The 15,208-nt window shown below is 47.4% G+C and overlaps 1 protein-coding gene across 1 annotated transcript; it reads right to left on the bottom strand.

Annotated features, from left to right (window-relative positions):
- Positions 1–3,072: 3,072 nt before the first annotated feature.
- On the bottom strand, positions 3,073–13,086 carry urm1 (ubiquitin related modifier 1). The gene is made up of 5 exons (XM_028970990.1): positions 13,020–13,086; positions 10,462–10,532; positions 5,720–5,801; positions 4,489–4,537; positions 3,073–3,442 (listed from the first exon to the last, which is right to left on the bottom strand). The coding sequence occupies exons 1-5, from the start codon at positions 13,052–13,054 to the stop codon at positions 3,374–3,376; spliced, it is 306 nt and encodes a 101-aa protein (XP_028826823.1). The 5' UTR covers positions 13,055–13,086; the 3' UTR covers positions 3,073–3,373.
- Between the last annotated feature and the right edge of the window lie 2,122 nt (positions 13,087–15,208).

The following is a 15,208-nucleotide window of genomic DNA, read 5'->3' as shown; positions in this document are numbered from 1 at the left end:
CTCTCCTCTCTTCTCCTCTCCTCTCTTCTCCTCTCTTCTCTTCTTCTCTCCTCTTCTCTTCTTTCCTCTCATCTCTTCTTCTGTCCCATTCTCTCCTGTCCTCTTCTCTCCTCGCGTTGTGATCCAGGAACACGGGGCATGTGTCGTCATCTTCCTCCCCGACGACTCTGTGGAAACTACTCGCGGACACGGGCGAGGACTTTTCCACGCGTGGAACCTGCGCCCGGCGGCGGCCGTGGGGACAGCGTGGGGGACCCCCCCCCCCTCCCCGGCCAACTTGTGGCGCCGCGACCCCGCGCTCGGACCGAGAGAGACCGCAGATTTACCGTAAAAAAAGCCCCCGTGGCGTGTATTTCCACGCTCGCTGCTGACGGCTGAAGTGAGTGGGGGGGTTGCTTGTAAAAGTAGCTGGATTTGTTGGTGTGTGTGTGTGTGTGTGTGTCAGGCCATGTGGGTTCGCGCTGTAGGAAAAATGTGGAAAACCTGCTTCTTTTTTTCTTGTGTCTCTTAAGACGCTTTGCAGAAGTGCGGATGTGTTCTGGAATCGGCCGCATTCGCATTCTTATTGTGTTATTAATAATAATATTCATGTCGTTGTCGTTGTCGGTCTATTTTTTCCGTGTTCTGGATGTTTCCGACTCTGGACGCCAGGAGCTGATTGTCCAAACGCAATTCTTGTGAAATGTACATTTAACCCAAGAATTGTGCCTGGACATCTGTTGCTGGAGATCCCACCTCGTCCTTCATCTTCGTCTTCGGCCGCTTTACATATTTGTTGCGGTGTGTGTGTGTGTGTGTGTGTGTGTGTGTGTGTGTGTGAAAATAAAAGCCGGGTTGAAAGGACGGAGCCCGTTTCCTCTTCTTTCCCGCTGGCAGCGGACTGTGGCGGAGATGAGGAGGAGGAGGATGAGGAGGATGAGGATGATGGCTGTTAGCTGCACGTGGCTGACTGATTTCCGTGCTCGAGTTTCTCTGCTCTCATTTATTTGTGAAAGTGCGAACTCTCAGTACATTAGTTAACTTTATTTTTTTTACTTTATTGCTTTATTTTTAACGTGTTTATTTTTTAACCAGCCTATTTTTGCGCATGTCTAGATCGTTTATATATATAATATATAAAATACTTAATTGGTTTGAAATCGGGGTCCCGAGGTCGGTCCAGGGTATTGGGGTTTGGTGACGTGGGAGACAGGAGGAGAGGTGTATGTGTGTGTGTGTGTGTGTGTGTGGGGGGGGGGGGGGTACTGTCCCGGGGACGGTACGATGACGTGTGGACGCACGCCACCCGCGCCAGAATATTTTGGCTAAACACCTGAGTCACGTGCGGCGCCTGGGGGATGCTGGGAGATTCTCTTTGGCTTCTGTTGGTGCTTCGTTCTTCTTCCTCTTGTTAATTATGAATTACGCTTGATAATAATTTGGTCGTGATTGGAGTCGTTTCTATTATTGTCGTTCGTCACCTTTAATCAGACGAGGGTGGAATATGAGTTTTGCACAATAACTCACCTGTAGAAATATGACGTTCTTACTACATGTCCCTGTGCAGGAGATGAAATACGAAATAAAATGGCACACGAACAGTAAACAAAAAAAAATCTTTATTGCGTTTATTTAAAAAAAATGTATGTGACTACACCCTTTTAATATGGAATATATGTATTTGTGAATGAATTCGATTTGAGGCCTGTTGTTTAATTATGGTAATAGATTTGAATCCCGTTATGAAATGTAGGAGTGCGCACATCTCCGTGGGTTTTTATTTTATTTTTGATTGATAATTTCATGAATGGCCGTAGATGACAGAGCTCGGATGAAATTTTGGCGTGGCGTGGCGTGGCGTGGCGGGTCGTGGCTTGTGGAGGGTGCCCCGGTGTCCTGGGTGGATTTTCGCAGGCCTGAAGCCGCGATCCACGTCTGGACTTTGCGACAGCGAGCTGCCGAACACGACTTTTTCTAATTCGCCACACGGTTTCGTGACGAAATGAAATAAATCTCGATGTCGCACATGTCGCGCTTCACGCCAGCGAGTAATGAAAGTTGCGACGTTTTTATTCGCGAAATATTTAGGGATTCTTTCATCTCCAACGTCCAAAAATGACTTCAATCAAAACGTGTAAAAATGAAAGTAATTTAAGGCATCGGATAGTTTTACAGTTATGCTAAATTATGAGAAGGTGAGCGGGTGGGCGGGGTTTACAGAACGGAGCGTTTTCATTGGCTCGCTCTTTTACTCGTTTTTCTGCGATGAAACTCGTAGCTGGAGACGAAAAGCATTACGGGCCTTCAGAATTAATCTTAAAATTATGATTTTTTTTTTCATAAGAACACAACGCACGTACCACGATCACCACTGAAACGCTGTTGGGTGATTATGACCAGAACTCAGAATTCGTTGTTGTGAATTTTGATGTTCTGTGCAACACAAGGCTGCAAAAAATCCCGTTCGTTTATTCATATTAAATATAAATTGATATTCTGTGTGTGTGATGACGTGACGAATTATGCCTTGCTGTGGGTGATATTTTCTCGCGTGGTTCAAATGCTGCTGCAGACCGCGCTTCTGTAATCCGACTGAGGATGAGGATGAGGATGAGGAGGAAGAGGTCAGATCTTCCGAGTCTGAGGGATCCCCTTGTTGCTGCACGTGATCAAGTAAAGGCCGAATTTACCGCGTTGGTTTTCTCTGGTTTCGTCCCAGGATCCTTTGCGGGCTCATCCAGCTCGACAGCGAGTGTGTGTGTGTGTGTGTGTGTGTGTGCGCGCGCGTCGCTTTACATCGGAAGCATTTCCCTCTTCCACACACACACACACACACACACACACACACACTTCCCTCTCCGAGCTCATTAGCATGCGCGTTATTGTACCCCACGCCGCGTTCATACGGCTGGATATCTCGCAGTGTGTGTGTGTGTGTGTGTGTGTGTAGGGGCACCCTGTCGACTCTGAGCAGGCCCATGGGTGCTGCTGAAGACACGTGGTTTCTATAGGAAGTAACGGTATATTACAAGTTCTCCCCTTGTGGAAATATATATAAAGCAAAACACACTTCAAACAATTACATTTATTGATCTCTGAAATAAAGTGACAAAATGGGTTTAAAAAAAAAAAAAAAACGTAAAACTGTCAGGACGGACCAGCTTCAGTGCAGGGTTCATGGTGAACACATCATGGCCTTGTCCTTTGACAGCAGCTTCTCTCCAAATTTGGCCCCAAATCGGAACTTAAGGAATCATACACACATAAAAAAAAAAAAAAACCTCTTCGCCGGGCTGAGGACGTCGCCTCCAGGACTCTGGGCGTCGTACGAGGCTGCGGTGGAAAGAGGCGTGTGTCCCATCATCACGTCCAATCCGTGTCCCCAAAACTGCCGTTAGCCGCCATGAAGAGTGGAGATGAAGACCACATTATCCTGGTCCTGGAGCTGGTACTCGAGCTCTCCCTACACACACACACACACACACACACACACACACACACACACACACACTGTAATGCAGCTACAACATGCCTCAATCACGTGGAGGGTTTGAGAAAGCAGACTATTTGTCAGTAAACGGCAGCAGGACGACCTCAGCAACCTTGTCTTAAATCAGCTGCAGAACCAGGTTGGGATTTTCACGCTCGGATCATAATGCCACACGCCGCCCTGGTTTGATTTCTGCCCTTTATTCCATGTATTAATAGAACATTTGCTTTCACCAGCGTGCAGGCAACACGCACATATTTTTCTCATCGGTGTTGACGCACACGAGCCAACCGAACAAACAACTGACACGACAAAATAGATCAAATATTTATACAGTATATTTCCGTGAGGGTCAATAAAAAGTATTATAGTTTTTAGAAGATCCCCACCTCTGCCGAGTTTGTAAAGCCGGGGATATCCTCAGTCCCTCCAAAACACTGACCTGCGTAACCCTGGTTCATCACATTATACCTCCACCCCCTTCCTGCATCTTTAAGGACCGTTTTTTAATCATTAACAATGAATATTTTTTTCTCTCTCTTTGATATATAATTCTTATGTTCCTTTCCTGGTCTGATCTATAAAACCCAGAAGAAAAAGTGAGCTGCCACCGCAACGGATTTTTTCAGCGTCTAAATTATTTTATCTGAACCTAAAATATTATATTAATGCATTTCCATTACTGTCTTTTTAAAATGTTTTTTTTTCTTTTTATATTACTATTACTTTTTATTTACTGTACTGTTTATAATAAAATGCTACTATAATGCTGTTTATAATGCAGTATATACTGTGATGTATTTACCTACTGCCAAATAAGAATAAAAAGAACAGATCAAAATTAACTGGTAATTGTTCCTTTTCTGTGACCGTAACACACACAACACGGTACTGTCTGCCGCATTTATGTCTTCTCTTCGCAGCAGCTGGGACACGGACCTCCCCCCGCTGCCTGAGTCCAGACTCCCATTACGGCCAGTGTGAAAGTGAAGGGGCGTGGCCGCCGCACGCGCACTCACCATCAGCTCCCAGTCGGTCTCGTTGATCAATACCAGAATACCGGGCCTCCTGGAGGGCCAAAGAGAAGACAATGTTAGAAATCTGGAGCCACGCGGCGTGTCCCGTTCCATCGTCGAGAGCATCTCTAGCCCCCTACTCACAACAAGCACAAAGAAGGGCGCACATATGGACACGCACAAACACCCACATTTAGCGGCATTAGCAGAGTGCATTAAAACCAAAAACACAAAAGAAACCATCTAAATACATGAAATAAGAGTCACTATTTAATGCAGGAGAAGGATGGGCCCACTTTATATACGCAGGACATTTACAGTATTGTGGGTGCGCAATTCACAGCCAGTCTCTCTCTCTCTCACACACACACAGACACACACAGACAGATTCCTTATTTTACAGTAAGCTATAGAAACGTACACGCCCTCAGAAGCACGGACCTGGCCGACGCCCTCACATGCAAAAGAGGGTCTGCTGGGTCAGGGTTCGGCATTTCGACAAGGCCGCCTCTTCCAGGGTGCGGAGTGGCGGAGGACCCCCATGTCACCCAAACCCCCCAACACGCGCGCACACAAACACGCAGCTGCATATATGTACGCATGCACACACACACATCCAATCACACGCGTGCATAATAAAATGGTGGGAATGAAAATAAAATATTCCATGGCTCTGTCACCCCTTTTGTTCTCCAAGAACACATGAAGGCCTATAAAAGATCCCTTTAAAATAAGCAGCGCAGGGGTACACTGCTGTAGCCAAAGCACCCCTACAGACACACCATCACCCCGCAAACCTGTAACAACCGTCCCACAAGCAGGATGCAGGGCTGCGCTGAAGGCCATTAAAAAATATTTGTAGTTCCTAGATCTCTTACTCTGGGACACCGTCCTGTTGTAACATAATGTGACTTTAATGTATGCACGATTATCTTGAATGAAAGTGGAATTTAGAAATAATTTAATCAGCAACTGCAGAATTGCACAAATAAATGTCAATTATGAGAAGACAAAAAAATGTATTTTGTTTTATTTTATATAATATATACAACTGTACCCATAATTTGAGAATATGAATGTTTGAGTATTGTGTGACAATTATGAGACAAACAATGTTGTAAGGTTTTATTACTCAAAATTAATAGGAAATATTGATTTGTAATATTAAAGTCTCGGTCAGTGACTGGAAAAAATATGAGATAAATATGATATTGGTTTGTGTGTGTTTACTCACACAGTGCCTCCCTGCACAAAGAGCTCTGGCCGTTCCTTCAGAAGGTTACTCCTGATCCACAACAGCAGCTGCCGCATGTCCCCTGCAAAAACGCCAGCCACAGGTCAGAGGTCAGGGGTCAGGGGTCGGAGATCCAGCCTCCCCGCCGGTCGATGTGACGCGACAGAGACCCGACGGGGACAGGGAGGGGGCTGGACGCATTTATGGAGTAAATTAAAAAAACCATTTCATCCCCTTCACGGGCGTTTTTTGGAAAGAGATGTTCTGTCCATTTGATGAATTTAGCTTCTCAAAAACAAAAGTGGCAGCGATGAAATACCAATTTAAAAAAGAGGGACGTTTCAGAAGCTCACATACAAAACGGTCACATTTTTCCAGAAATATTTTATTACACAACATAGAAGAACGACTGTCGGCTCTTTCATTAAAGCGTCTCTTCAAGGAACTTCAGAAGACAGAAGCGCCGAGTGCTACAGAACGGAGATCTGGTCACGTTTCTGGCCATTAAACACATACACAGAATATAAGCACATACTGCGCAGATATGGTTTATGGGCCGGTAACAGCCTGAAACATGATCCTGCTGACAACTGAACGAACAGAACAGAAAAACCGTCTGTGATTAAACTGCTTGTGGCTGTGTGTGTGTGTGTGTGTGTGTGTGTGTGTGTGTGGTGATGGAGGAGAACACGACTGGACCAGTGCCGCATCAGCAGCCAGGCTGGACTCAACCGGCGGAGTGGAGGAAAAAAGGATGCAAACTCTGCGTCCGCTGGGCCGGGCAAGGCAGCGTTGTGCCTGGACGGGCGAGTAGGAGCGTTTGCCGTGTGTGTGTGTGTGTGTGTGTGTGTGTGGCACTGTGGGCTGCAGGTCCATCCACATGAAATGCGATTACACTGATCAGGAATGTGACAACACACTGGGTCCCTCACCACAGAACAAACAGCCGCCCTGCACCCGCTGCATTCTCATTTTAGATGCGCGCACACACACACACACACACACACACACACACACACACACACACACACACACACACACACACACACCCAGACATGTGTTTGTTAGTTGACGCGGCCGCAGCCTTCTCCGAATTCACCTTCTTCGGTGAATAATGACAGTAAAACGACATCTTTGTGATGAATGTGTGTGCACGTTCGAATGAATGCGTTTGTGGCGTTGGCTCACAATGGAGACCGCACCATTCGGGGCGACTTGGCCCGGCGTCCGCCAGCGCCCACTGTTTACCGAGACAGACGCGCTTTTCAGCCGAAGAACGTCGATCCCGCCTCCCCGCACCCCTCTCACGCCGCACAGCTCGCCGCAAAACCATTTCGGGGGGACACAGAGTGTTCCTGCGGAGGGGGGTGTGGCATGTTACGCTGTACGTGGCGGTGGTGGTGGAATAAGCGTTGACACAGGCAGCTAACCGCCATGAGTGTGGAGGGAAGCCCCCCCAGGACCACAGCCTCCTTTGTTTTTGAGAAGTCAGCATACCAGAGAGTGTGTGTGTGTGTGTGTGTGTGTGTGTGTCTGGGCAGCGGCGAGCCGGAGAGGCTGTTTCAGGTTAATTGGATCGCTGTCAGCCTCTTCAGTTGTGTAACGATCGCCGCACCTTCCCGCAGCCGCCAGCCGTACTGCGTGGCGACTATAAAGAAGAGTGATGCTCGCCTGGGCGCGGCGTGAAAGCGATGAATATCGACGTCCACCGCTGCAGCCCCGAAAAGCGGGGGCACTCGCCGCAGCCCCCATCATTCCTCCGCTGCGGCGACTTTAACAGAAAGATAAAAAAAGAAACACAAGGGCGGGGGGGTGTTTATGGGTAAAGTCACCATTTCCACTTTCCGCCTCGATGTGATCAGCAGATCAGGTGGGGGCGGGGTGACGCCGAGGGTCTTGGGAATTTTCTCTCATGTTTGCATTGTCCCTATTTCGTGGCGAGGGGACGGCGGCGTGGGCGTGGCAAAGGAAGGCGCAGAGCGAATGGGAGGCTGCGTGAGAGGAAGGAGGCGAGCTTACGTCACGGTAAACAGGTGCATGCTGGGAGAAGTGGCGAATGTGGGCGGGAGAGGAGTGGGATTTCTTCATCTCGGTTAAATATTTGCTGCATCTGAACCGCCATTATCAGTTTTATCGGCCATTCGCTTTGTTGGGGTTACGCGAAACGAGGGTTACTATGACGCCAACACTGGGAGGCGGGGGGGGCATGGGGTGAGGGGGCAGTCTCAGCCAGAGTCATTAATCACCAGTCGGAGATTCTGGAAGATACGGAAATTTGGTCGGAAAACCATTTTTGGTGGAAACCACATCATTGCAAACACTGATAAAGAGAGGGGTTTAACCCAGGATGTATCCCAGAATGCAACTCACCCAACCTCTCTTTCTTAGACACACACACACAGATTTAATATGGATCCAGCAGACCTCCACCAAGGTCATACCCTGCCTCATACGCCGTTCCCCCTGACCAAATTCCCTCCTGTGGTCAGCTTTTGTGCTCAGGTTGTCGTGGAGACTCCAGCGCCACGGCGACGACCCTTCTGTTGCTTCTGCTCTGGTGTTCTTGGGGTCAGGACAAACAGAGGAATATCAACAACCTTCACTTTTCCCACCCATGGGGATCAGCGCGCCTCTACGAAAGCGATTAGCAAATCAGCACGATTGGCCATGAGAGAGTTCACACACTCACACACACAGCAATTCCTTAACCCACACACACACCTACTCTCGGCAAGCAGGTTCTACTGCGGGTTCTAACATTTTAAAGACCATTATGAACACAGTTTAAACTCATTTATTCACATGCAACATATCAGGTCGGCATTCGCTGGGCATGGAGTTTTTCCGACTTCCCCATGCGACCGTACTGACTTTATGCCTCAAATTCTGACTCCTGAACAGCACACAGTATTTCTGAGATGGTAATTTTCAGTAACTCCTGACCACGCCCTTCCTGGTAATCCTTCCGCTCCAGTTTTTGTTGCAGTGTAAAAATTCTGATTACTGGACACTCCGCATCTCATGAACGGCAAGACTCTGAACCCTGGAGGTTCCCGAGTTCCTTGGGTCCTAAGGCTGCACCAATCCTGGGCCCATGTGCTCGTACCAACACTCAACCAAATTCCCTGAAAAGCACTTCAGACGCTTTCCGAAAAGTCCCAAATTACACAGTAACGTAAGATAGTTTTGTAAATGTTACTGATTCTGTGCCCTGAGGTTAACTCACCAGTGAATGGAATAGTACGCAAAAATTCTAGTCACAGTTAGCTACTGGTATTCAGTCCCAAACTAGACCAAAAATGTTATTACAATTACGGTTCTCTGGAAATGCTTGCTTCACCCAGTCCACCTTCCACGTCGATACCGGCGGTACGAAACAAACTGCAAGCTGGACCCTCCTACAGGGTCTCCAATACCGAGGCTTCTTTTAGCTTCTGTAAATCCTGATTTATTCGGTCGGGCAGGCCGAGGGTCTTTATTTATTCGAGGAAACCGAACGGCACCTTTTGTAGCGAGTTAACGGAAACTGTTTTAATGGAGGAAAACCGTTCATCCTCATATGGCTGCATTATTAGAGAACGACAAACTAATAGATGGGCCACAGAGATGCTGAATGGAACCATTTCTGCCTCCTCCTCTCGCCATCACTTTCACCCCAATGTCCCACCAGGAAGCCAAAGGAATGTGAGGGTGTAGGAAAGGAGGGGGCATTTGTCCTACCAACCGTCCAAAACGATTGCACACAAAAAGGACTTAGTGCTTTGTCACAATTGTCCCCGCTACCCCCCTCCAATGCCCCACCTTCCCTAAACCCATCCCATCTTGCTCCCCCTCAATGCACACCCCCCCCCCCCTTCCATACTTTTCCTCTGACCAGGGCGCCGCGGAGAAAAGACCCATCAACAGTATCACTGGCTGAATTTACAACTGAAAGCCGGCCAATAATGGAGCAGTTAGGGGAAGAATGGCCCTGGCCCGGGGAGCCCCACAGATGTTGGTGGTGGTGGCTGGGTGGGTGTGGATGCTCAGGGCCATTGTTGTTGAGGGGAGAGCGCAGGAGCGCGGTGGAGGCTGAAGGTGGAGGAGTGATTTGCGGTGAAGCCGCAGCGCTGGCCGGGGTGGGTTAGCTGGCTGGTCAGCCCTAATGGAACAGGTGTCCGGGGGAGCGTGTGAACCGGCCCCGCAGGGGTCACTGCCAGAGGGAGGGGTGCAGGAATATGAGTAAAAAAAAAGGCGAGGACAAGCAAGAGAAGAATGCACCTCCGTTCCTCGGTCCAGCTGGTGTGTTTTTTACAGAATGGTTTGTGGAAGAGAAGTAAATATATTTGATCCATTTTATTCCTTTACAATTAATTTATTTTGCTGCGATTTTGTTTTATTCAGTGAATATACAAAAGTAAACCGAGGAACTGTTTACACTCACACTGGCTATCCTTGTCAGGTAATACAAAAAAAAACTATTTCTAAAGCTATATGTGCAAAATTATTCCAGCTGCATCAAGAATTATCGTAGCATCAAAAAATCCGTTCAGTGGATTAAGTCAGCAAAACACTATATTACTATATTGTTTTTGGAAAGGAGAAGCCATTTCTTAAGTGCTTTACTTAAAGGGCCCTTCATTCCATAATTCCCTTTACTCAATTTTATTTAGTGCCTCTGCTTTAATGGAATGGCCAATTCTTATTATTGTTCCTAATTCAATTTCAAATTTTAAATGTAGCAAGTGCCTGTCTGTACTCACAGGGCTCTGATTGGCTTGGCAAAGTCACGTGATGATCTTTGACCCCATCAAAGAGCAGCTCGGCTCCTCCCCTGGAGAAGAAAGGGGAAAATGTTGGTGTCACTTCCTACAAGAATACAATTACTCTTTTTTTTTTTTTCCGTCTCAAAGCTTAAATTGATCCGATTAATTATTAATAAACAAGTCCCTCCGAATCAGCTCTATTGTGTCACCACTGGATCATAAATATGCATGTGGATCCAGCACGGGATTCAGATGAAAACCGCCCAGAACACACAACACTGTGTGGTCTGCTTATTCGCTCCCCACTGCCTGTGGTGGTGAGGGATGAGCAGATAAACGGGGTTCAGGCGACACCCTGCTGAGAAGATCCACGCGGCTTCACTGGAGAAGGTAATCACCCAATAATGGGATGAGTTCTTATCACAGATCACATCCACCCAAGGTCCATTCATGGAGCAACACCATTAACATAACACAACAACAAGGCCCAGCTGTTCCAGTAGAAGCAGACACACGCGCGCACACACACACACACACACACACACACACTGACCCCTCAAAAGGAAAGTGCTGAATTAACCAACTTGTCCTTTATTACTCAGCTAATGATCTATTGGTAACACATTAGGCACAATACGATTTAACTGAGGTGGACTGAGATAATGATCTCTTCATTGTGTCGGGCCTTTTGAGTTAAGGAAAAAACTACAGTTCAAAAAAAGCATGACAAAGGTCACCCAAACTTGAGAGAGCACAGAGAACAGTGAGAGAATGAACGGAGAAGAACTGCTTTTGTTAAGCCTGATCAGATGAGAAAAGCTCATCAGATGATGTCACCATTGACCAGTGAGCCTGAGGTTGAACCCAAGAGTGTTGACGCTGTGACACTGTGGTGGCAGACAGTGACACCACACAGATGTTCATCCTCTACGTCCCACATGCACTGTGCAAACACCAGAACCATTCAGGGCCTACACAAACGTCACTCTATTACTTCACTGCCCTGGGAGAGAGGGAGAGCAAGGAGGGATGAAAGAGGGAGAGAGCGAGTCTGAAGAGGCAAGCAGGGATGAAGGCGCACGGTGAAAAAAAAAAAAAACATGAAAGGGCAAGAAAGCGAGAGAGGGTGTATATACCGCGTGAAGGGAGACACGCGAAGGGAGGGAAAGAAAGCGCCCGATGGCCAGAGCACAGGGCTCTCTTGCAGCAGGTGCAGGAGCCATAAAGGGAGCTCACATCCCTCTGAGAATGCCCAGTTGTCCTCCAGACACTCCGCTGGCACGATGTCTGAGTTCCAGCAGCACAGAGACCCACAGTGGTCCAGGGAGAGGTGCTGGGCCGAGTCCCTGCCAGGGTCAGCTGGTTCAGTCGGGGAACAACATCTATCTCCATTAGGGGATATGTTTCAGGATGGGCTGTAGAGGGAGTATCTATAGGAGCTGATCACCAGACCCGCAGCTCACGGCCCCCGTTCAAAGCGCTACGTAAAACCGTGATTTCATTACTTACGCTCCCAAAAGCCCAGTTACATTTACAGCATTTATCAGATGTGCTTATGCAGAGCAACATACAATCAGTAGTTACAGGGACAGTCCCCCCCTGGAGCAACTTAGGGTTAAGTGTCTTGCTCAGAGACACAATGGTAGTAAGTGGGATTTGAACCTGGGTCTTCTGGTTCATAGGCCAGTGTGTTACACACTAGGCTACTACCAGTTAGTTACAGAAAGGCCAAAATGTAATTTTTCCTTTTCAGCTCCCCTTATTGGAAGCAGAGATTACAAATATTAATGTCTGCTTTTACACTTAATCATGCCATGCTCGTCCTTAATTCTTGCTTCATATGCAAACACCAAATATGAAATGCGCATATATTTTTCACACAAAATACAACAAAACTTGCAAAAAAATAAAATGAATCTATATATTCATTCTAAATTATTTTCCAGTGGCCTCTCTTTACAGTAAGTGCAGTTTTAATTCATCCATGAAAGATCATCATCATCATCCTTCATGTGATTGTGAAATGATGAGTTGTTCCTTGTGTCTAGAGAGGGTCCATGTTGGAGGGCTGATGTCTGTCTGTCAAGACACTGCTTCTGATTTTGGGGCACGAAAACACGAATAAAAAAAAAATGTTGTAGTTGTTTTGAAGAACCCAAACTATGACACAGTTTGCTTTTTCTATATTATTTCAGTTTGCAAACTGTTATCATGTAAAAACCTTGTCATGTACATTACAATACAGTGACAGACAGAAATGTCCACTCCAACAAGCTGCATTTTATAGAACACTGTAATAAAACGCACAAGGTACAGAGTAAAAACTGTCCAGACCTCCACCCCTGATCCAGGGGCTGAAGCATCTTGTTTCACAACGCGTGTTTATATTGAACACCGTGTAAACTGTCGGCCCAATCAGACATAATCAATATTATTATTGCTGCTCGACACTGAAGGTTAACAACAAATGTAGTAACAAGGTAGTATTCCAAACAACAGTTTATGTTCGAGAACAGAGGCGCATAAGTGAGACTGAAAGCCGATTTCGTACTAACCCGAACTCCAGATGAAGTCCTATGGGCGCCGCCATGATGGTCCTTTAAACCGGAAGCACTCGCGCCTCCTCACCGGAAGTGATCCGTCAGCTCGCGCAGCACATTTGAAAGTGAGTTCTGTGTGGTCGGTGTCAGGGGCGGGGTGTTTTTTTTTTCTGTCGAGAGTCCCAAATAATTTTTAATACGTTTTACAACCATTATTAGATGGGTGTTTGAAAGTAAGTGATGCACCGATGAGATAAGACCGTAAGGTTGGCGTTTAGTCGGACGTGTGTGAAAGGCTCGACGGAGATGGTTATTGTGCATTGGCGGTGTGTGATGGTCCTCCGTCCATCCAGCCACACCCCTGCCCCATTTGCCCTCTGTCATATCGTTGACAGCCCCGACCCGATTGGGGGGCGGATTGAATTGCAAATCTCTTGCCTTCTGTTGGCGTCCGAATGTTCAGTGTCCCTTTGCAGGCGTTCATTCATGTGGTAATGGGGAGTCTGAGGCTGGGGGGCCAGGGGTTAGGAGGGGTGGAAGGGTGATGGGAAGTCAGGCGACCGCAGACCAATGTCCAGGGGAAATATAAAAAACCGTGAATAGAGTTTGTTCTAGTGCATGGGGGAGCTTCGAACAAATGCTGCGCTCCTCAGTATTAACACCTGCTTTCGTGTGATGGCAGCACGGCCAGCAGTTCATATAATGATATGAAATCAATTCTAAAAAGCGTGTGTGTGTGTGTGTGCGCGCGCGGATGAATATGCATACATATATCTGTGGGAGGTTGTGAATGGGATTTAGACAACAAAGTGTTAAAGCACCAGGACATGTCATCCAGTCGCTTTACATTTGCTAAGCTTCTCAGAACATGACATGGTCTTCGTCCATCTCTGAGAGCTTTACCAGAACGCAGGAAAAAACGCATCCTAGTGTCAGTAGTTCATAATAAAAGTAGTCGGTTTACACGCTTACTGGTCGATTTAAAGAGAGCCGCGGGAAGAGCAACGTTTGCATCGCGTACCCCTCGGATGTCAGCGCCTCCGATGATAAAGTACCACAGGGTTCGGCTGTCAATCTCAAAATAATTGACAATGGGGGCAAAACGGACAATAGATTTGGCGTGAAAGGGCTGAGAAGATTAGGGGTGAATGGCCGACGATGGCGCTGCTGTCCTGAAAGGCCGTGCTCCTTGATTGACTGAGCACATTGTGGCGGGAAAAAATAAAATTAATATGTTAAGGCTGAAGTTCAAAAACAAGCCAGTCCTCACTCTTGATTCCATTAGCAGTCCTTTTCATGTTACCTGTTTCACGTTTGCTCCGTTTCTGCGCAGGATCAATGTTTTTTTCTTTTAAAATGTATTTTGCTTCTTTTAACAGCGCGACAATGAGCCCCGGCCGAAAAACATCTCAGCACTTGCAGTCCGCTGGAAAAGTGTAACGCGGTGACAGTGATTGACAGGCTGGCCGAGTGCTCTTCCTGTAGTGCCAAGGAAGATGCGGTGGGGTGGGGAGGCGCGGTATAATGCAGCGGCTCCGTCGCCAGGCTACCGGGGTGCGTCAGTGTGCCATGGGGCCAGTCGGGCCTGTCGCTGGCTGGCACACAGCTGTGCCACACATCTGCCTGAAAGAAGGGCTCTCTTTTTCCCCATGCCCCTCCTCCTGACGCGCCCCGACACTCTCCAACTGCACGCCAGGTCCTCCTCGCCACCATCTTGTCTCTGCCCGCCCTGGCCGCACAGCGTCACGTTACCCTGACGCAAACGCAGCACTCCCCCCCACCACGCATGCCCGTTGCCGCATTGCATTCACGCACACATACACACACACACACCCATACACACACTGACATTCATTCATGCCTTTGTGGAAAACATAAATGTACATTTTATTTGACACGTACCCAGTCACACACGGTACGATATGCAGTGAAATGCTTTTAATAGATGTATTAGATGCACATACATAGAGTAATCCTGAAAAGAACAAGTGAAAATCTGAATTAAGATTAAAACCCTGCATGTGTGAAACGTTCTGAAGTTTTAAACTCTATTCTCACATGACTGCCGTCTGGTACTCAGAAGTTCTCTGAGGGCCGGCAATGACTTACACTGAACATCAGCTGGCAATTATAGCACAAGGTCAGGTAGCACGACCAGCTCCTCTTCTGTACCTGCCTCAGCACCATTGGGGGCTGGCACATGT

The sequence above is a fragment of the Denticeps clupeoides genome, chromosome 3 (genome assembly GCF_900700375.1).
Source record: "Denticeps clupeoides chromosome 3, fDenClu1.1, whole genome shotgun sequence".
In the NCBI taxonomy this organism is placed as follows: Eukaryota; Metazoa; Chordata; class Actinopteri; order Clupeiformes; family Denticipitidae; genus Denticeps; species Denticeps clupeoides.
This window is presented reverse-complemented; position numbering and strand designations above follow the sequence as displayed.

Excerpts from the sequence above, each read along its gene's own strand:
- urm1 (XM_028970990.1), bottom strand. The coding sequence starts at position 13,054 with ATGGCGGCGCCCATAGGACTTCATCTGGAGTTCGG. Across the intron at positions 10,533-13,019 it reads GGACTTCATCTGGAGTTCGG|GGGAGGAGCCGAGCTGCTCT; the intron begins GTTAGTACGAAA and ends TTTCTTCTCCAG. Across the intron at positions 4,538-5,719 it reads TTTGTGCAGGGAGGCACTGT|GAGGCCCGGTATTCTGGTAT; the intron begins GTGAGTAAACAC and ends TTGGCCCTCCAG.